This window comes from Macaca thibetana, chromosome 17, assembly GCF_024542745.1.
Source record: "Macaca thibetana thibetana isolate TM-01 chromosome 17, ASM2454274v1, whole genome shotgun sequence".
In the NCBI taxonomy this organism is placed as follows: Eukaryota; Metazoa; Chordata; class Mammalia; order Primates; family Cercopithecidae; genus Macaca; species Macaca thibetana.
In genome coordinates, this window is record NC_065594.1 from 53,896,463 (window position 1) to 53,919,462 (window position 23,000).

General features: G+C 36.4%; 1 protein-coding gene and 1 long non-coding RNA gene across 6 annotated transcripts in view; one reads left to right on the forward strand and one right to left on the reverse strand.

Moving 5' to 3' along the window:
• The window catches only part of LOC126940821 (uncharacterized), a 616,457-nt gene that overhangs the window by 463,490 nt on the left and 129,967 nt on the right, over positions 1 to 23,000 (forward strand). The gene's annotated exons all lie outside the window — the stretch shown is intronic.
• KLF12 (KLF transcription factor 12) overlaps positions 1 to 23,000 on the reverse strand; it is a 621,954-nt gene that overhangs the window by 298,894 nt on the left and 300,060 nt on the right. For 4 of the 5 annotated variants that reach the window (XM_050766996.1, XM_050766994.1, XM_050766993.1 and 1 more), the window contains exon 2: positions 9,404 to 9,467. In XM_050766996.1, the coding sequence (XP_050622953.1) occupies positions 9,404 to 9,436 (33 nt within the window). In that variant the 5' untranslated portion in view covers positions 9,437 to 9,467. Of the gene's footprint in view, positions 1 to 7,507; positions 7,606 to 9,403; positions 9,468 to 23,000 lie in introns of those variants that run through there. The other variant, XM_050766998.1, reaches the window with a different exon arrangement.

The window sequence follows — 23,000 nt, forward strand, 5'->3', positions numbered from 1 at the left end:
AAGGCCGACAACCAGTGGTTATCACAGTGTGCAACATTAGGAGGAGGCTTTAAACCAGGCTCAGGGTCCCAAACCCCAGACTCTCTGTGTAACTACTGCCCCCTTGTTACAATTCTGGCTCTGATGACTCTCCATGTGTTTGCTCTCAATCTTCCAGCTTCTCATTGTCAAGTGGCCTTTCATTTTCCCCTAGATGCCAGCTATTAGTATTCTAAATTAAAGGAGTCATCCCTGAGACGTGAAGCTATAAAAAATGCAAAAGGCCCCTCTCACAGATTTTGCTCCCCTTAGACTCTGCTGTGTGAAGACGGATGAAAAGAAAAAGCTATACAGAATTTTCCTCACTTTGATAACAAAAACAATCAAAAAAATTCCCCCTGAAAAAGTTCTTTGAAATCTAAAGGATCTCGCTACCCTGAAAGAGGCAACAGCCCTAGCCTATCGGTTAATTTTAACGGATAGCTGCTGGCTAGGTATTAACTAAACTTTAAATACAGCTCCAGAGCCACACCTGCAAGAGATACAGGGTGTCTTAGTAAGTGTATGGGCTGTAAGTGCATGCTATCACCTCAAGAGCTTTTAACAACATAACCAATCATGTTTCCTGAAACTAGATTTTAATTTTACCAGATATGCTACAAATAACAACATAGAAGAATAAAGGAAACTTTGTTAGGCCAAAAAGTCTGATGAATTCTAAAAGTAGTTCATCTAGCTTTGAAGGCACATAAAACTATAGCATCACCATGTGAAACTGTGTTAAACAATCTACTGTTTGCAAAATATTAGATATTTATTAGATTTTTTATAATGGGAAATTTTAATATTATCACTTGCTTCATTTAGCTGCAACAATGATTTGAATGGACTTTTTTCTTCCAGTCACAAGAAGGAAGAAAATTATATTTTGATTGACATAAATCATAATTTGTTTGACTATTGATGGAATTAGTAAAATGAGAATTCTTCCAAAATTCCCAACCATGTGTCTATGACAATAGTAACATGTACCTGTAATCACAGTCACTTATGTTCTTGAAAACCTGCGGTTGGCAGAGTAATGGCCCCCAAAGATGTCCATGTCCTAATCCCAGAAATCTGTTAGACTACATGGTAAAGGGGAATGAAAGTCACAGATGGAATTAAAGTTGCTAATCACCTGACCTTAAAATAAGGAGATCATCCTGGATTATCTAGGATAGGCCAAAGTAACCACAATAGTCTTTAAATGTGAAGAAGAGGAGAACCAGAGAGATGGCAATGCCAGAAGGACTCGGCCCAAAGTTGGTGGAGTTGAATGGACCAAGGAACCTGAGTAGGCTCTAGATGCCGGTAAGGAAATGGAATTAGCCCTAGGACCTCCAAAAGGGAACGTAATCCTCTCAATACTCTGAGTTTAGCCCAGTGAGACCATTGGACTTCTGATCACCAGAACTCTAAGATAAATTTGTGTTTTTTTCCAAAACCATTAAGTTTGTGGTAATTTGTTACAGTGGACATAGAAAACAAATTAAAAGCCTTTAATAAAAATAAATTCACTTTCATATTAACTGTCGTGCTCTAACGGCACAAATATTTGAAGCAGCATGTTAAATATGAATAATCAATTGAATCTTAAATTGGAATATTTGAGAAAGTTACATTCCATTAGATTATAAGATATACTGAAAAATTGATTATGTGTAAGACACAAAAAAATCACACTTCTTGAGTCAATAATTATTCATATTATTAAATAAAATTCTTTAGAGAAAGTAAGAAATTCTCACCTAACATCAGCTTGAGAGAAGGGAAGAAGCTGGCTTATTAAAATAGTATACAAATGTTGATACATAAAACTATATAGATATTATACTTCAATAAATGATATTAATAATCAATTACTATGCTGCTTTAACACTACAATGTTCTCATTATGTCAAAAAAATTTAACTAAAATGATATTTGAAAGATACTCATATTTTTATGATCACTCTTGAAAATTTCTGGTAAAGTATAATAATTACTTTGGTAAGGTACTCTAAATAGCTTAGCTGAAGAACCACTATAATCAAGTGGCCAGAGAATGAAAATGTGTAAACAGGGAAGAGAAAAAGAAGAACGGAGGGAGGGGAGGAAGTGGAAGTGGCAAAGGGGAGAGGGACAGGCAGAGAGAAAGTGGGGGGAGAGAAAGTGAGGGGAAGAGAGGGGAGAGAGGAAGTGGGAGAGGGGAGAGAAAGTAGGGGGGTAGAGGAAGTGGGAGGAAAGAGGAAGTGGGGGAAGGAGAGGAACTGCAGGGAGAGGGAGGGTAGAGAGGGGAAGAGTGAGAGAAGGAAGGAGAGGAAGGGAGAAAAAGATAAATGAACCTCAACAGATTCTGGCTGAAATGTAAATCTTTGACTTGTGTTTGTTATTTCCAATACTGTCTAAAGAAAGATGTCATTTCCAGAGTCTCCCCTCTGCTTCCACGGCACGTCAGTGCCCCTTAGGAGAAGGGCTCCTGTCTTCCTTTGTTCTGCCACTTCCAGTAGACCTTCTGGAATCACTGATTATCACACATTTATCTTTAACTCTAAAAGGAAATTTTTCAGGGCACTTTTGTGCCCAAAGAAAAAGTATATACTTTTGCATTTGCTAAGAATTTTTTTCTAAACTAACTTTTCTTGGCTGCTCCCATTTCTTCCAGTCAATGTCATACTGGCAACTCAAGGTCTAGCTCAAACGTCACTTTATATGTGAAGCCTTCCAGAACCCACATCCCAATTCCCTGGCTCTAATAAATATATTATGGCACCAATCACATAAAATTGTAGAAACTTATCTGTCTGTCTCTGAGATGATGAAGTCGTCAAGGCAGAGTCTAAATATAATTTATCTTTCTAGTCCAGGGTCTAACAAATAATAAATGCTAAATATAGGTCTGAATTGTAGTGTTTGCAACACTACAGGACAGAAGTAGCCAACATTCTGTAAGTGAACCAATAACATATACCCCAACTATCACAGCATATCCATTGTTATTTCCTCCAAGAGAATTGGCGATGATTCTGTTCTTTATCAACACAGAGTAGAACAATTTGGAAATCTCCAATCAGACCCCAACACCAGAAGCTGCCCTTTAAGAACACCTGGTACCCATCCCAGCATGCTCTTCAGTCAAAGGAAATAAATTATACAAATGCTGGCCTAGTAGCCAATTTTCCTAAAGCTAAACTGACTATACTCTAAACACAACTAACACAGCTTAAAATGATAAAAACTGCTATTTTGATGAGCACTAGTAACTACCAGGCAATATGCAAATTCTTTAGAATTTTTTTCTCATTTAACCTTCACACCAATTTTATGGAGTAGGAACTATTATTGTCATTGCCGTATCACAGACGTGGCAACTGAAATATACAAGCAAAGTTGAACACTGGCAGAACTAGGATGGAAACCAGGCAATCTGAGTACAAAGTCATTTTTTTAAACACCACAGCAAGTTTGATATTCTCCATGTGCCCCTTAAATCTATTTAAAAGGTTACTTATTCAAAATGCCAATGTAAAGGCATTTTTACAGCCTTCTTTTAAAACCCACTGAAAATGGGTAAAGAAAATAAAAAAAAATGAAAAAATTAAAAACCCTCCACCTTTAGTGAAAGTAAAAAGTCACAAACTCAAATTCCCAACCAAAGCACATCTGTCAAATACTGTGAAATGTGAGAGGCAACTGGGAGCTGATACACAGTTCCTCAAACCTCAAACAAAACACGGAATTTCCTAAAAGTAAAAATCACAGACCTATTCAATGACCCTTTGATTAGAATAGACATCAGACATAATCAAGTGAATACAGATCAATTTCTCAGAAAGCAGAGAAAGTGTTGTTAAAAGAACTAACACACAGGCACAGCCTTTTGTGGAACTTAGCTCCCTCATGAAGGGGTTCTACCTGACATGGCAGAAGGAAGGAAGACAGGAGCCCTTTACTTAAGGGGCACTGGAAGCAGAGCAAAGACTCTGGAAATGACATCCTTATTTACACGGTATTTGAAATAACAAAATCAAGTCAAAGATTTGCACTCAGTAGCTCATACCCAAATCACTGGTGCTCCTGCTCATACTGTGCTCTGGCAAACACTAGCCCCATATAAAGATAGGCGATACTCAGGGAGAGCCCATGAAAACCGCAGGTAAAAGCAACAAATACCAAAAGCCAGAGAGAAATGTAAGCAAGAGGCCAATGAAGAACAATCACAGTAGAAATAACCCAAGCAAACAGATGAAGAATTTAGACAAATATCTCTTCATAGACCCAAAAAATTAAAATAATTACAGATAAAAGTTTCTTTAAAAAAAATGTTCAAGGCGGAGGTACAAGTGTAAGTTCAGGATGTATAAGGGTTCACGTGATACAATAACAGATAACTAAAAGAAATGAAAATAAGTCAACACAGCTATGAAATACAGCTATCTTGGGAACAAAAAAGTAAAGAATTTAACTGAAAACATAGTTTTTTAAAAAGTTCAACTTGAAAGCACACTGAGTGAAATTAAAAAGTTAAAGATGAAGGCCACAGATATGGAAAATCAAGGACAAACATCACACATATTTTCAAAGTTACTAAAGAACAAAATAGTGTACTTTAAATATAATTTTAAAACCTCTTGTCATAAAAACAGACTCTACTTCTCAGATATTAAGAGCAAGATCCAAGAGAAAATGAAACAGAATGACAAAAAGTAAGACAATCGATGAAGTTCCTGAACTTTCAGGTTTAAAATAATTGTTCATTAGCATCCTGGACAAAAAAAGAAAAACAAGAACAAGTGAAAAGATCAGTTTGCTTCAACCTTCGCAGTGACACCAAACGCCAGATGACAGGGAAGCCATGTATTCATATTTCTGTGGGAAGTAATAATACTTCACAGCTTTGATCATTACAATTAAGAATCATAAAATAAATGTGAATAACCTTAATTTTAAAAGAATAGTAAAACAAAAAGAGGAAAAAGGGAATCAGGAAGAAACTTCATTAATTTTCCCATCTTTCTAACAAAAAGTCAAAAGATTCTGTTTAAAGTTAAATTCAGTCATTTCAAAAAACAGAATTCAAAGTTTGGGTTTTTTTTTTATTAACTGTTAATAATATCATTTTGGTAAAAGGATATTAATATGAAGTTAATCAAGTCCTTAAGCTTAAATTCAATTCCGATTTTTTTCATTCCATTGGAAGCAAACTACTCTTTATAAGAGATGCAAAGTATAAATATGATCTTATTTTTAAAAAAATGTTTCTAATTATTTGTATGTATGTATACAGAGAAGTTATAAATAATGTTCACCAAATATTAACAGAAGATATGAGGCAGGGAGATGATGCGGCTTTGCATGCTTTAATGGCTTTAAAATGAACAACGCATCATCTTTTCAAATAATGAAGGTATTTCTCTCCTTCAGTAATTCCATAATCTTTCCCAAATCTCTGTATATCATTTTGTCCCCATTTCCCAGATAAATGAGATCCCCAAAATTGAAGTGACTTGACAGAAAAAGGAGTGACCCAATTCAAGACAATATTTTAATAAATACTATGATACACCTACTAGTTGGTATCATTATCAAGTCTATTGATGTGGCTCAATAAAAAAAAAACTTTTAGTAATATTATATATGCCTGGAAATAGGATGAATGCAACATGAACTAAGAAATTCTAAGGCGTACTCAACATAACACTAATGTAGCCAACAAAGTCTTACAGATAGTAGCCATGCACCAAGTGCATGTTAGAATTAATCACCTTTGACGGCACTTCGATTTCTGAAAATGTCTGACTTTGTGATGTGAAATCATATAATGTCATGAATCTCTCTTACGCCAAAAATCAAATAATATCAATACCATGCACACTTTCAGAACTTGACAGCTTTAAATCTTTTTCACAAATATGTCCTTTTTTCATACCCATAGCAACTCTTGAAATGGGCAGGACAGGTGTTATTAGTTCCTCTTTGCAGATGAGAAAGTTAGAATTCACAAGTAGAGGGCACTGGGGTCCCAGATCAAACAGACAAATAATTGCAGAGCTAAGGCCTGCCTCTTTTTGATTCCACTTTTATTGTCCAGGCAACTACCCTACATACACTTACAGCAGCCAATGCTAACAATCCATTTCATTTACATTAATTGCAGCTTTTGGAGCAGCTATGGCTACTTAGTTCAAAATGGAAGAAAAGCTGGATTGCTGCTATTACAATCCCTCTATCCTGTGCAAAGAAAGAGCCTTGGAACTTGGAAAAGAAATGTAAAGCAACCACAAGCTATACAACCATCACTATGAAATAAACCCTTTTTGTGTGGCATGAAATCGTTCACATAGAGGCTTGCTCTTGTTCTCTTGGTTTCCAAATGCATAAAGTAAAAGTCACCCCACTGCTAATGCTGGGTGGTTAGGCAGCTGTTCATCAGAGGTAGTCGCAAAGCAAAGTTTTAATGTGAACTCTGATAAGCCGGACTAATGTATATGTGGGGTGGGTATGTTCTGAACACCTGCTTTAAGCCAGCTGCTGAGAAGCACTGCGTAAACATACTGAAATGGCTGCGGGGGAAGAAAAACGAAGCAAAGCAAGGAGCCAGGTCCACAACAAGCCACCATATTCACAGAGAGGATAACTGCTGAAATACGCTGAAGCATGTATCCACCAGACTTTATGCTGGTGTTTGTGAGCAGGAAATAATGGACAACGGGAATCTTTTTAGAATTTATTTGTCGTTTTCTAAAGGCAGATGGCAAAGGCACAAAACCAAGTGCAGTGAAGCTGAGTAAAGGAAGTAACTTAAGAATGAAGTAAAGAAAAACTTAATGCAAAAGTTGTGTTTTTTGTTTTGTTTTGTTTTTGTTTGTTTGTTTTTAAGGACAGGGCAGATGAAGACTGCTCCTGAAAGTAAAACTCTCAGTATGGACACAACAGAAATTTTATAAATCCCAAATAGGCTATTTAAATTTTAGAACCTAAGCAGAAAGGCACAGCATGATATTCCGTGGCTCTTGGCAGGATTTTGTCACCACTGGCAAACTGGAAACATACAAAACCGTTGTAAAAGCCATATTCAAATCCCTTTTCAATTATGTATACTATGGCAATGTAGCTTCCACTGCTGACATTTTAAAAACTTCATCTTAATATTGACCTTGTCAATGTATTTGAAATATAAAAAAGATAAATTTTCAAACTCTGCAATTTTCTCCCTGAATCAGACGTTGCTAAAACTAACAGCATCTGATTCAAGCAGACTTAAAAACAAGCATTAATGTATTCTCTGTTCAAAGGCATCTAGAATGGATAAAATGTATGAAAAATCATTTTTAAACAGGCAGCAGTGAGGCTGGGTACAGTGGCTCAAGCCTGTAATTCCAACACATTGGGAGGCCAAGGTGGGAGGATCACTTGAGGTCAGGAGTTCAAGACCAGCCTGGCCAACATGGTGAAACCCCGTCTCTACTAAAAATACAAAAAATTAGCTAGGCAACATGGCACGCACCTGTAATCCCAGCTACCTGGGAAGCCGAAGCAGGAGAATCATTTGAACTCAGAAGGCGGAGGTTGCAGTGAGCCAAGATCGTGCCACTCTACTCTAACCTGTGTGACAGAGCGAGACTCCATCTCAATGGGACAAACACATTAAATTAAATACTCACTGCTCCTTTCTCCTTAAAGACTTCTGAACTCATGAATTATGAGCTTTAAGGCACAATTGTTCAGAATGAATCACATATATTACAGTCAATCATAATATTTTCAGGGTTTATCTTCAGGGTAACTAGTAACACAATGATTCTTTTTGCCATCATCTTCAGTTGTCATAACAAAAATTAGTTACAGCATAATGACACTGCCAAAATTTATAAACCTACAAAGCTAACATTGATCTTTTCAAATATAAAAATTTGATGACAACTAAACAAAAACATAAATACTATCTCAACATCATTTCTAAAGGAAAGGGATAAATACATTTTGCATGATAAGTAAAGAACATTTCCATGTTTATATAGAGAAGAGAAAAGAAAATTTAAATTTACTACCTTCGCCACTCTAGTCTTATGGAATACATAAAATTTTTAACTTTACTATATAAATGGAATTATCAATGGTGTGCTGGAGCTAGCTCATCCCTGGCTCATGAGAGCAAATTGTTGAATTTTAAGGAATCTTGCAAGCCAGGTGGTAAAGCCTCGAAAGCAGCCATAGTGGGAATAATTACACCACAGGAATTGATAAACACTACAATCAGGCCTCTCCTCTCCCCTCCTCCTCCCAGAGAACCACTTTACTAACACACCACTGATCCACATGCAAATACGTCCACAGTACAGTTAATCCTCACAAAGTGAATGCACCCACCCAGGCAACACTGAGGTCACGAAAAAGAACATTACTGATACCTGCAGAAGTCTCCCTTGAACCATATCTGAATCAGTATCCCTCCACAGGTCTAAACGCTTTACAAATACTAGAAGGGAGCAATTTTAGCAATGAGGATGGAAGAAGGCAATATTAAGCGAAAGATACAACCTTGAAAATCACTTGTAAGTAGCTATGAAGGTAGGCTGGCAGAAAAAGACATGGCAAGTCATGCATCGATTTGGAAGCAGCAAGAGTAATATGGGAAGGAAAATATGAAATTGTATTGCTGAGCAGCTACATGAGGAATTATGAGGCACATGCCTCTGTATGAGACCTGCTCAGTGTAAAACTGTATTTATGAAATAGAGATGGTTTAACATATTGTAATTCTCTTAGTGTCACCTATGATTTTTACATTGTAATCAGTAGGAACTACAAGAAAATATCAAATAACTACCACAAATAAGGTAATGCCCATCATTTGAGGACTGTTGAAAATCACACCCCACCCCTGCGCCTGACACTTTAATTCATACTGTATTTGTAAGAAACCAAATATTAAAGTTTTCCGTGATGATCCTACTTCTATGAGGAAAGCAGAGACTTCAGGGGCAGAGGACTGCATTTGACAGCAATCACGTACCATATGGCACTGGTATTAGAATTACGTTTGTAGAAAAGTGATGTATATTAAACAAAATCTGGCTTCTTTTTTTGTACCAGTGATCAGTTGCATCAAGCAGTTTTCCATTTTTTAATATTCATCTGAAAGTTGATTCTTAAAATACCAGCTTAAGTTCTGGAAAAGAATTACAGCTAGACTTGCAGGAAAAAAATGAGGAGTTGCTTCCATATAATTTTTTAAGGGGCTAAAAAGAAAAATTACATTTTACAGATAGATATGCACATGTAAGTACTGACCTCTGTCTTGTATTCACACAAGAAAGTACTCTAATGAGAATAAACTGCCCAAAAGTAATGCTCAAAGTAGCAATATTTTCAATGCAATTTTAACATTTGACTAACCGACCTTTATTGTTTTTCTCTTCATATGGATATTCATTCATCCATTTGTTCTTAGAGTCACATTGATCCTGCAAGAAAAACACAAAGACAAATGATGAGAGAAAGTTCTACAAGTTGATGTTATTCCACCTTTGGGGAAAAAAAATACAACCTAAATCTACAGTTCCTTAAGTTCGTGATCATAGAGCTGAGGCATATCTTTTCTTCAGCTATGTGTTGTCGGCTTGTTCTTCAGCCATGAAAGGGCAAAATGCAGTAGAGGAAAAAACACCAGCTATGACACTAGGACAAGATCCTGGGCACTAAATAGTGAATACCTAGGCAAAAACAAGGGAAGAAGGGAGGAGGAGAATAAAAAGAAAGGGATGCAACGGAGACAACTGAGGAGAAAATGGCAAAAAAAAAAAAAAAAAAAGGTTTGTAAGTAAATTTCCTCTATAAAAGAGAAGCCCCAAATACTCAAACTGTAACACTTGGCTTCATTATTCTTAGCAACTAAGAGAATTTAAAGTAATGCCATTTTATTGGGGAAATGATAATTTCTTTACAGTTGATAAAAATGTGCAGAATAATGAATAGAAATAAATGTAGTGGCTCCATGTCAGCCAATACCCAAGTAACTTTTTAAAAATGACCTAAATTGGCCGGGTGCGGTGGCTCAAGCCTGTAATCCCAGCACTTTGGGAGGCCAAGATGGGCAGATCACAAGGTCAGGAGATCCAGACCCTCCTGGCTAACATGGTGAAACCCCGTCTCTACTAAAAAATACAAAAAAACTAGCCGGGCGTGGTGGCGGGCGCCTGTGGCCCCAGCTACTTGGGAGGCTGAGGCAGGAGAATGGTGTAAACCCGGGAGGCAGAGCTTGCAGTCAGCCGAGATCGCGCCACTGCACTCCAGCCTGGGCGACAGAGCGAGACTCTGTCTCAAATAAATAAATAAATAAATAATGACCTAAATTAATATATGTCCCTTCTTTTAAAAATTAAATATAAATTAAATATTCATGTGTTTTCTAAAAGGTTCAAAATCTCCAGGACCATTAGGATCTCACCAAATCATTAAACATTATGGGGTTGGGGAGTTCTGATTATAATAGACCATTTGCCCTATTTGGATATATCTTACAAGTCTTCCTATTTATTCTCTCTCAGCATTATGTTACTTGCTTCAGAATTTCCATCTCATGAGGCAAATTTTCTTTGGCATTCAGTTGAGCCAGCTTATTAGGCACAGTTGACTTTATTTTTCATTTGGAATTACACTCAAGAGGGGACACACCCTGGAGTTCTCAGCAGCGCCCATTCTGTGCCAATGTCTATGGGCTGTAGCACTGGGCCTGGTTTCCTGTGTATGTTTCCATACATTTGAAAAGAACTCACTCACTCATAAAGGCCTTAAATGAAATGCAGCAGAGTTCACAAGCTCCATGGGCTTGACCGGTGAAGGAAACTGGCGTTTAATTTTATTCCAGCTTTAAATATATATGTCTCTCTTGCTATAACAATGTCTCAAAACACGTCCCCTAATATGCACTACAGCTTTTACCAGGCATGCTACTAAAAAGGCAATCCAATATTTTAATATTATAGTGGCAGACTAAAAACATTCTCTTGAAATTCAGAGTATAATTCCTCTATTTAACATGATTAAACCATAACATGGTCTCCTTTGAAATACTTAAAAAGTCACCTAAGACACAGTGTTCTCAAAGATGTTTTATCCTTTCTAGTCTTCAAAATATATCTAATCCAATCAGTTCCAACTTCTTAGCAGAATGTTCAAGGTATGTCAAAACCTGGCTCATTATTTTTCACATGGTAGCTCTGTAATTTTTTTCATTTAATGTGCCATAGGCATTTTCTCATATTAAACTTACTAATGCTTAATCCTAAAATTTGTAATACTCCACTGAAAGAATATATCATTATTTACTTAACTTTTGCCTTATCATTTGTGACTTTTATTACGAATCACACATAAACACCCTTGCATGTAAATCTAGTGTGCACCAGCATCTCTGCTGGTCTGAATGATGCCTTTAAGCAACTAAAAAGGATGCCTCCTCTGGACAGACACAAAGAGCCTCCAATCTGGAAGAGGGCAGGGCCTGGCAAGCAGAGTCCACTGCAAACTACAACCACCACTCACCCACGCAACCTCATCCTACACTACTGCACTTAGCTGTACCAATTTATATTCCCACTAGGAGAAGACATAAGGATGAAACTGATCAGAAGTAAATTTTATAAACAAGGTAAAAGATAATGTCAAGGTTCTCACAAAACCCTGCCTTAGTCCCAAATCTTACTGCATGGCTCTTTGTGGTTTGTCATACCAACTATGTTTGCAATCTTCTACAATTTAAATTTGTATTTCTGTAGGTGTTAAAGCAGGGGAGGGCCTGATACAAAACTAGTTTTTGCTTTCCATCCAATTCAGGCTCCTAAGAGAGTGTTTCAAGATTCACCTCTTGCCTTTCAGCCCCTCAAACTTTTGTAGCACAAATGAAGGAAAGAGATGAGGACACAGATTAGAGTTGAGAAGACCTGTCTGTCCCTAGTCTCAATTCTATCATCTTCTGGCTGTGTGAACTTAAGCAACTCATTCAACCTCTTTGATGCCCAGTTTTCTTCTCCAAGAAGCAAGGATAATAATAATAATACCTGCTTTATCTACCTTGCCTACTCTAATTGCAGTAATGTTTATACAGCAATCTGTAAAATGTTAATGTCATACGTGTAAGAATTACCACTTTTTAATCAACAGCCTAGATATTGAATAGGAAATAAAAAAGATTTCTCTAAATGGAGGCCACATGATAGAACAGATGCATCTCTAATTTTATTCATGCTAAGGGGCCTTTAGTTTTTCCCCCCACATCCCTATCAAAAGCAAGCCATGATATAAAATAGTAAAATGGCACATTTCCAATAACAGTTAATAGCTCATCAATTTCCAAATTAAATTTACTTAGCTCTGCCAAATAGGTTTCTGAAATTATCCAGTAAATCTTCCCAAAGCACAGAAGTTTTAAAGGCCAGTGGCCTCATCAAAATGCTCATGACGCATGGTTTTGGTCCTCATTTTCCTGGCTTCAAAAATGTTTCTCAATTGTCATTAGGTGAAGAAAAGCAAAGGACTGGTCGCTTATTTCAATATGAAAAACATGAAAAATGGCAAGGCATAAAATATTACACTTTCGAAAGTATTTTAGGATTACTTTTTAATGAAAATATTGCTGCCTGGAACCATGGGTAAATACTCTTGGTTTTAGAGGAGAGACTGGAGAAATTCCACTTACACCTGTTTCTCTTTATTAGCTGAAAACCATAGAGAATGATTTTTAAATTCTTTCCTTTCTCTTTTTCTGTCTTGAAATTTCCACATTTGATCACTCAAGTTCCTTTATAATTCAAAGACAGTACACCCTGGACAACAGAAGTGACCTTGGCCATAATGAAAGTGAATGCTATCCACTTTAACAAATAAGCAGTTACTCTGTCATAATTACCTCAGAGTACAGGCGTTATATTATACTACAGTAGCAGACGGCTTGCTCTTCATCACATCTTAAATGATCTATTATGTTCTCAGTCTTTAAAGGTTAGTGTTTAATACATTTTAAATGTATTAAAATAGACCCATAAGTATACTTGTTGCTAGATCCTCTGAGAATCCCTTTATGTATCTTTAAATAGAGACAGAGAAACACACTAGACATCTAACTAGCCAGGGATTCCACTCTCTGCCCAAAGGTAATTTAGTTGCTGTTTCGAGTAAATTGAACGGTGGTGCTGATACAGTAATCTTATTTGGAATTCTGTCTTCCAGATTCAGGTTTACAAATCACTGCTTCATTAGTTATGATCTTGTGTTTTCCAGCACCGATTTAAAAAATCAACTAATAAAGGTTTATATACATATTCAATTCAGTTACCACAATTTTTTTTTCTTTTTTGAGACGGAGTCTCGCTCTGTCGCCCAGGCTGGAGTGCAGTGGCGCGATCTCGGCTCACTGCAAGCTCCGCCTCCCGGGTTCACGCCATTCTCCGGCCTCAGCCTCGCAAGTAGCTGGGACTACAGGCGCCCGCCAGCATGGCCGGCTAATTTTTTGCATTTTTAGTAGAGATGAGGTTTCACCGTTTTAGCCAGGATGGTCTCGATCTCTGACCTCGTGATCCACCCGCCTCGGCCTCCCAAAGTGCTGGGATTACAGGCGTGAGCCACCGTGCCCGGCCAGTTACCATAATTTTTAAAGCCAACTAGGGAACTTGACAGGCAGGCTTTGTGCATGTCAGTCTGTGATGTTATGTAACAGGTCCAAGTTTGCCTGGCTCTGCGCATCAAGGTTTCTACCACATAAGTTGCTTTTTTTCTACTTAAAGTTATTTCTGTTTCATCTGTCACAGTGAGTTATCTTGGGAACTAAAAATATTTGAAGGTTAATCTAAATATTTCTGGAGATAAATGCAAATCTAAGTGCTACGTTTTCATAGCTATTTTGACTAAAAATGAAAAGTAGCTAAAGACACAAAGAAGAATGCTTGTTGCTAGGTGACAGGTGACACCTACTGTGTCTCTTCTGAACTTGTACAGCATGACACATCTTACTACCGAGAAGAGGTACGTGGATTTCCACTGGACACACGTAATTCTCCACAGAAAAGCAAACTAGAGTTTTTAAATACAGGCCACAGTTAGCAAATCATGGCTATAGGAAAAGAGATGCCTCTCACAATAGGAGAGAATAGTACTTTACTTTCCATTTCAGGTACACATTTTCTAAGTAGAGTCTACACAGGAAACACATTTAACTTTCACAATTCATGATTAAGCATTAAAAAGTGTTAACAGACACCACTTCAATTAGGGTAGGTGGAGTCCATAAAGCAAGCATTTTTCTCCTATAAGTAATCCAATGCTCACTAAATTTAGTAACACAAGGTCATCATAGTAAAGATCTCATAAGTTAAAAAAAGAAAGCACAAAAAAACTTCTAAGTAAGATTTCCTGGACATATTTTATAATTATACACCTACTTTCTAGCATATATCCCTTCCTCCAGACAAAAACCCAGGTACGGCCGGGCGCGGCGGCTCACGCCTGTAATCCCAGCACTTTGGGAGGCCCAGGCGGGCAGATCACGAGGTCAGGAGATCAGATTGAGACCATCCTGGCTAACGCAGTGAAATCCCGTCTCTACTGAAAATACAAAAAATTAGCCGGGCCTGGTGGCGGGCGCCTGTAGTCCCAGCTACTCGGGAGGCCGAGGCAGGAGAATGGCGGGAACCCGGGAGGCGGAGCTTGCAGTGAGCCGAGATCGCGCCACTGCACTCCAGCCTGGGCGGCAGAGCGAGACTCTGTCTCAAAAAAAAAAAAAAAAAAAAAAAAAAAAAAAAAAAACCAAAAACCAAAAAACAAACAAACAAACAAAAAAAACCCCAGGCACAAAGTTCCACCCTCTCCCCTTTGACTCATCAGGCAATCCAGTTGACAATACAGAAGTTTCAGGAACTCCATCATATCTAGCACGACAGGCTCTCACATGAACGAATGGCATATTCCACTGCATGTGAGAAAGGCTGTGATGCCATCATGGAAAAGATCTTGCTTTGAAAGCCAGAAAAAAGGAACATCAGCCTTAACACCTGGGGGTAATGTGACCTGGGGTAAGTTGTTTCCATTTTACATGCTCCTTTTGCCCCTTGTTAAACTGGTATCATAAGCCCTACCCCCCCGCCCCACCTCACTTTTTTTTTTTAAGCTAAGAATATTAAAAAAGAGAATGTGTATACCAGAATGTCTGGTATATAATGGATATTCAAGAAAAGTCACTCCTATTTCTACCCCCTACATTTATAATCAAGTGCCCAAAACTCCTTTTCCACTTCAACTTTCCTGACAACTAGGAAAAGCTATGTCCTACACCTGATACGAAGTTATACTTCCTCAATATTACCTTCAACCATACTTGCATGTTTCTTATAGGAAGGTCCTGGGATCCACAGAAAATGGAATCTCCTCTCTAGGATCTCAGAGTATAGTGTTCATAATTCCTCCATTAAGAAAATTCAAAGATGCAACAGGCAATGGAAATAGGAGAAAGGGACTTCAGAGGTCAATAATAACCCATATTCAATAAAGATCCCCTTGGAATTCCGTTCGTTGCATAAGTTGACTTAAAATACTTCATTTATAAAACTGTCCCCCATTTCCAGTTTTATGTTTCCCTGAAATTATGCTTCCACCCAAGGATTCTTCACCACTTAATACAGCAGATACTACTACAGAAAGTAAAATTTAAGAATTAAAGTCCCACTTGGAGTAAGGTATGCCCCAAAGCTTGAGCAGTCACTTAAGAACAGAGCTCACTGAATAAACAACCCATTTTCAGAAGGAGAAGGTAAAGCAAAAGCACACGGACATGGAAATTACTCTTTTAATCTGTTTTCAGCTTTCATTTCATTACACCCCATCATTCTGTGCACCCAGAGAACAAATAAGTCTTTAAAAGAAAGTAACCATAGCAAATGAATTAAGCATTTCTTTTACATATATTGTTCTCAGTATAATAGTTTGAAAAGTAATTTATGCTATGCTCAGATTCAAGTGTAACTGCCATTTTATCAGGACTGCATAGTCAAAAATCTGATTTGTACTGCAAGGATTGACAAGATGATTAAATTTTGTCTTTGTATGTCTAATTTATGTGATTTAAATTGTAACAAAATAAAAACATGTGCCATTTGGACGTGCACGTAAGTACCATAAGTACTACCACATGTAGTACTGCATTCTGCCAAAAGTAACTTGGCCACACACACATTTGCACTGCCAGATAAAGAACACTCACATCTTTCCTCTTAATTCCATCTATCAGGAGGCATTTTTAACCATCATGCTGAAGATGTTAAAATCTTTGGGGTTTTGAGAGGCTGGTGGAAGAAGGGAAGAATAGTGTGCCCATTTACCCAGTAATCTCCAGCACTACTTGTAAAATGTAGTTGTGTGATGTATACATAGAATGCCAAATTAAAAATTTTGAAAGCAACTGAAAATCAAATCAAGCACATATTTGGTACCAATTACAAATGCATAGTTCACACAGCCTAAGAATTTATCTACTACTTCACTTCAATTGGTGTTGTTGGAACACAGCTAGGTACAGGACATTATGGGGTAAATAATTAAAAGTTTTAGATACTAGAGATCTATGACATAACCAAGAAAAAAAAAGTTGCTTTGCTCAGTATGCAGTATACATATTTGGCTTTCCTATTAATTGTTGCCTGTATGCTCAGGCTGCCAATGCTAAGCATGATAAATCCCATTCAAATGCATAGTAAACAGTTTGCTTAGTGAATAAATTTATTTTCTAGTCCATCACAACAATAGTTGATTAAAATATGTTGCTCTTATCCACACTTTTGAATTAATTCATGTGAAATAACACAAATATTTATTAAATTGTGGGGAAAACATTCCATCAAACTGTGAAACTTGAGTAGAAAAACAAATGGTACATGCTTAATTATGGTTGACATTTAAATGAAATTTGCATTCTCAAAATATTTTGTGATAATTAGAAAATATTAGTAGACAAAGTATTTTAGGAAACTTTACGTTCAATCTCTTTGCACATCTGAGCCCAAGGAACTGTTAACAAAGGTAGATTTTATAATATAATTTGAAAGATCAAAGGACTGAATAGATTTGTTCTACTGACATGTTGACATAGTGATCCAGAAATGAGACACTTTATTTGATATTTTTAATGATTATCTTACAGGTTGCCGAGTGCCTTACTGAATAATAGCTTTGACTGGCTGAGTTCATCAATCCAAGTTTGTGTATTTAGATATCATCTATGTACTTGAGAATCTGGTCCTCAACACATAGCTAGCTGTCATAATACATAATCAATTAGTATTTCTCAAAAAGCAAATTAGTAGACTGTCAAAGAGATTGCTTAACCATATGTTTCTCTCATTACTACATAATCCCAGAAAATAAAAATAACATTTGTTGAGAATGACAAATTATTTTCTTATTTAATTACTTTATTTTTATTTATGTTTTTGAGACAGAGTCTCACTCTGTCATCCAGACTACAGTGCAGTGGCACCATCATGGCTCACTGTAGCCTCGACCACCCCAGACTCAGGCTATCCTCTTGCCTCAGCCTCTTGAGTAGCTCGGACTACAGGCTCTTACCACCACATTCAGCTAATTTTTTGTAGAGATCGAGTTCTGCCATGTTGCCCAGGCTTGTCTCAAATTCCTGGGCTCAAGCAACAATCTTGTCTCAGGCTCCCAAAGTGCTGGGATTACAGGCATGAGCCACTGTACCTGGTCTGACTCTTATTTATAAATAAGAACCAAAAACAACTCCTTTAAAAATGGGAAAATACTAAAATTTGAAGAAGGTCAACTCGACCATATTCTAGGAATTGCTAGCAGGTAATAAAAGTCACTGATTTATAATACAGATGCACATTACATGGCAAACACATTCTGTTATCAATTTACACATGAATCGCCTATATCAAAGAACTGAGAATAGTAATATTCAATAATAGTAATACTCAATAGTAATAGTAATACATCAATAGTAATACTCCATGGAACCTGACACACAGAAGCTCACAGTCAACAAAGGTGGGCTGAATATAGAAAAGTGACATAATTATAACACTAATATCTACCATCTCTTGAATGTTTCACCATATAGTTAACAATGACTAGGTACTTTTACATATATTATTTAATTGAATTCATGGAAGAACCATAGTTATTCCAGGCAAGTTGAATTGGTGTCCACATTTTATAATGAAAGTAAGTGTGATTAAAGTTAGTATTCTGTAATTCAGATCAAGATGTCATCCTTAGAAACATCACAGGAGCTCTGGCGAAGAACAGAGTATAGTGGGAAGTGGAAGGAAATCAGAGAAGTTTCACAAAAGTGCTTACACAAAGCTGAGTCTTGAAAAACAGGGAAGACAAGACATTTCAGGGAAAAGAGATCGATTGGGTAGCAGATTTAAGTCTGAATTTGAGAATCATACACATATGTGAAAATATGCATAACTTACAAAGAATATATGTGTATATTAGAGTGAGTATCTCATGAGTTAACATATTATATTAGTCAGTCTATTCAACTGAAAGAGGGACTCTAATGTGGAAAAGAAGCCTGTGATATGAAAGGGGGATTCATTTCAAGGAAGTAATAAAAGCACTTCTGAAAGTCTAGCTTCTTGTGTCTCAGGTGTGTATTTGTTTTACAATGCAAAGGGATTTGTTAGGTATGCTAAATCAGGACCACAAAAATATAATTTCAACAATTCTATGAAAAAGTGACTAAGAATTATGTCACGTTCCACACGATTCTTGATATTTCTGACACTGCTGGCCATCAAAGATCAAATATTGCACAATACTTATTATTCAAACATGGATCAATGAAAATATGTTTACAGATGGTGTGTCTGCATGTGTACACATACACAGCTAAGCTTTACTGAAAAAATGGACAGGAGATAAAATCCTGAAGAATAAGTTATGTAAGTTTCAGAAATACTCCAAAAAATTAAGTAATTTTGAAAAATAGTGTAGCAGCCAAGGAATGTCAATGGCATTTTAAAAAGTAATCCCAAAACAAAAATTGCCCCACTGTAGGGTTAAAAATGTATTTGGAGACGCACACAAAACTAGTATGTTCACAAGTGAAATGACATGATCAAGTAAGTATTGAGAGTAAGCAGGTTAAGTGCTCACATGTATCTCCCCAATAAGCATAGGGAATGTATTTTTATATTTTAAGTTAAATATAGTATCATTCAAAAAACACCACGTTTTTTAAAGAATCCCTTCAGTTCTCTAACTTTATTCCCAAAGGTGGCTTAACACATCTTGGGAGATACAGGGAAGGAAAGCCACTAGCCAATGAACTGAATTAAAATTGTTCAGAGTGGAATGGTATCAAATCCCAGTAGTAAAAGTAGTAGTGATGACAGCAGTCCTGGCATCAGCAAATATTTAATATGAATTTACTATGTGCTAGCAACTGTTCTAACTACTCTATTGTCCATTAACTTGCATTAATCTTCACAACCTTGTGAAGTGGGTGGAATTATTATTCTCATTTTACAGATGTGGAAACACAGAGTAGTAACTTGCCTAACAAAATTCTGCGGCAAAGGCAGAATTTTGAAACCTGTATTTTGGCTCCAGTCTTCATGATTTTAAGTACTATTAGTTAAATGATGATTCTTATAAATAATCTTGGTATAACCTCATCATGCAATACACAAGTGTGGTATCTTTATTTGTAGAAAATATGCAGAAAGCCAATAGCAACCAGAGAGTTTTTGTGTTTTCCCCTCAAGCAGTTTAAAATAAGATATTTCTGAACTAATGGCATAAACTCAGATGCTTTTCCAATAAAGGAAAAGAAAAACATATTCCAAATCTGAGATTATTTGAAACCGTGCCCAATATTACAATAAAGCCAGTATTTTATTTCTTCACTAATTAGACACTAATCCGTTCCTTAAATCATTTAAGGTTTTGGGGATTTTCAAAGATTTGAAAATTTTTGTGTGTAAAGTCTCCTACACGAAATTTAGGATTAATAAATGAAAATTCTCCTCCTCCTTTCCTCACCAGTGATATCCAAACCTGTGCACAGACAAAAAAAGGAATTTAACTTTCACTTCACAAATAAACTGCATTCTTTGATAATGTCTTTAAAATAAAACAGTCAATTCTGAAAATACATTTCAAAAAATTATTTCTAACCTGTGCTTGAGGCTGTTATCCCAAACAGCTATAAATTTCATAATTTGAAAAAGTAATTTATGCATAGTTTTGGCAAAATATTTCCCTCAACTCAGATTGTTTAAATATAAATAACATTAGATTCTTTGCTGATTCTGAAGGTACTGATATGAACATAATATTAAACAATCTCAATAAGGTAACCAAATAATAAAGAGCCTACATCTCATTTTAAAAGCTAAGCAAATAAACTTCAATGCTGTCAAATAGTTAACTTCCTAAAATGTACTGAAATATGGAGAAATAAAAGAAATATAAAGGAACTATAAAATCTCTATAATCATATGTACTAATTCTGCTTTATATAATTATATATAAATAAATATCCCTGCCTATCAATGAGGATTCAAAGGTGAAAACAGACATCATATAACATATACTCCAAAATTTAAAAAGGCTGGCAGTGGTATGCTGCACTTTGGGGAAGCACCGATAAATCAAATCTGTGAACAGTAGGCACCAGGTTTGTGGTTTGACACAGTTCATCTCTCCATGGAGCCAGGATGGAGGATTAAAATAACTGCATTTCAGTTCAGGAAAACCAAGTAGATGACAACTTACTAGAAATCGGGAATAGAGCTATGAAGTATACACATGACTCTGTTCAACTTTAACATGAAAAGCGCAGCCAAACAGCATCTAAATGAATACAAGAGCCACATAAAGTGCATGGCACATACTATTTGGAGATCTTTGTAAATGGCAATCTTTGTCCAAAACATACAAATTTCCTTCATCACGGAAAGTGGCTGGTTGCTAACCTCTATAATGGTGTTTTTGTATTTACCCATAAGCTTCAAATTACAACACGCTTCAGTATTCAGCTTCATAAAATGCTTTATACTACATACTACTACTTCAACTATTCTTTTTAAAGGCTTTTGATCTGGCTCAGGGCGTTTCCCTTCCCCCCATCACATCTGGGTTCTCATTCTGTACTCTCCTCCAGTATAGAAGTCATCTCTCCTGCCTTAAAAATATTCAGATGTTTACTATACAACACTTTACTTTTGGCTAGTTCTACTGCTTCATGTAGTTGCAGAACAATTTCTGTCACTCCTCAAACATATAATCACAACCTATTAACTATTTTATCCACTCCCTCTCCGCCATGGTCTCTTTGATCACTGATGTCTATTTGGCATTATAGAGAACCTGCCCTAGAAAACTCTCCTCCATATTTCAGTGACTTCTCTGAATCTTACCTCTGTTCTCTCTAACCATTACCATCAGATGTCTTTTGAAGATTCTCTCTCCCTACAGAGGTATCTTCCAAGAGTCCCCCTAACTTTAAGACATGCTTTCTCTCTGTGTTTGATCTCCTAAAAGTTCAACTCTTAGAGTGTCAATTACCACCACCCCAGGTAACTCCCAAATGAACATCTTTGGGCAAAATTTCTCACCTAAATATCTACTTTTTGTCCATATATATATATATGTGTGTCATTGAACAAATCAAAATACATTTATCATCTTATTGTATGTCTGGAATTATGACAGCCATGAACATTTACAGCCAAGACTGTTCCCCTATACATGATGGCTTACCATTTAGGGAAGGAGACAGTGGCACTTCCAAGAACCAAAAACTGAGGTCATTGTTTTTCCCTCAATGAACTGTTTCCCCATTTCAGTCAGAAGTCATCAACATCCAACTGCTTCAACCTTATCTTTGAGTCAATGTTAACACCCTTTTCTACCATTGTATAACAAAAATCCATCCTTCCTTCCAAACGCTCTTTAGATTGACTTTTGCAATTTTCTTTTGCCATCTCATCTGCTTTAGGCCCTCATTTAACAAGTCTGAATGATTGCTCATCTCTAGTCTCTGCTCTTTCCAATGCACATGACAAACATATCTGGCTAATGTTTAAGATATTTCACCACGATAATCCCAGTCTCAAGAATTTACATTATTGTTTTCCAGTACATCTCAATTTACATTTACTTTCACAGCCCTTCTGAAGAGGAAGGGGTTTCCTCCTTTTCCTCTGGGAAGGGTTTCATCTCTGCCTGCAGCCAAATCTCTCCTGCATTATCATCTCCTCACACAGACACAAACAAGTGCTGAGTAAAATCAATGCAGTCATCTTTTTTTTAATTAACCTTAGAATCTGTAAACAAAACTGCCTTTAAAAATCTACTGTAAGCATCACATTTTGTGGAGAAATACTGAAAGCCTTCCCCACTGAAATCAGAAAAAAACAAGGATATTTTTCATCACCCCGATACAGCTAATGTTGGAGGTTCTGGCAAGTATCTAAAGCCTAGGTATGAAGATATAAACATTATTTCAAAACAAAACTATTATTCATGGAAAACATAATTCTGTAGTAGAAAATATGAAGAATCAATAGTCACAATATTAGAATTAACATGAATTTAGTATCATCACTGATTTTCGTATGCAGACATACACAAATCAATATACCAGAACAAAAAACATTTATACCTGGAAATTTTTTTTTAAATGGCATTAATTAAATACCTAAAAATAAGCATAAAAGATATCCAAAACATCTATGTTGAAAAAACAAAACACTCAAGAGAATTTTAAAAGTCCCAAGTAAATGGAGGGATATACAATGTTCATAGGTAGGAAAATCCAATATTGGAATGTAAATTCTCCTCAAGTTGATCTGTAGATTGAATACAAATGCAATCAAAATCCCAGGATCTGTAGATTCAATACAAACCCAATCAAAATGCACACATGCTGAAAAACTGATTCCAAATTTAAAAGATGAATGTGAGGAACCAAG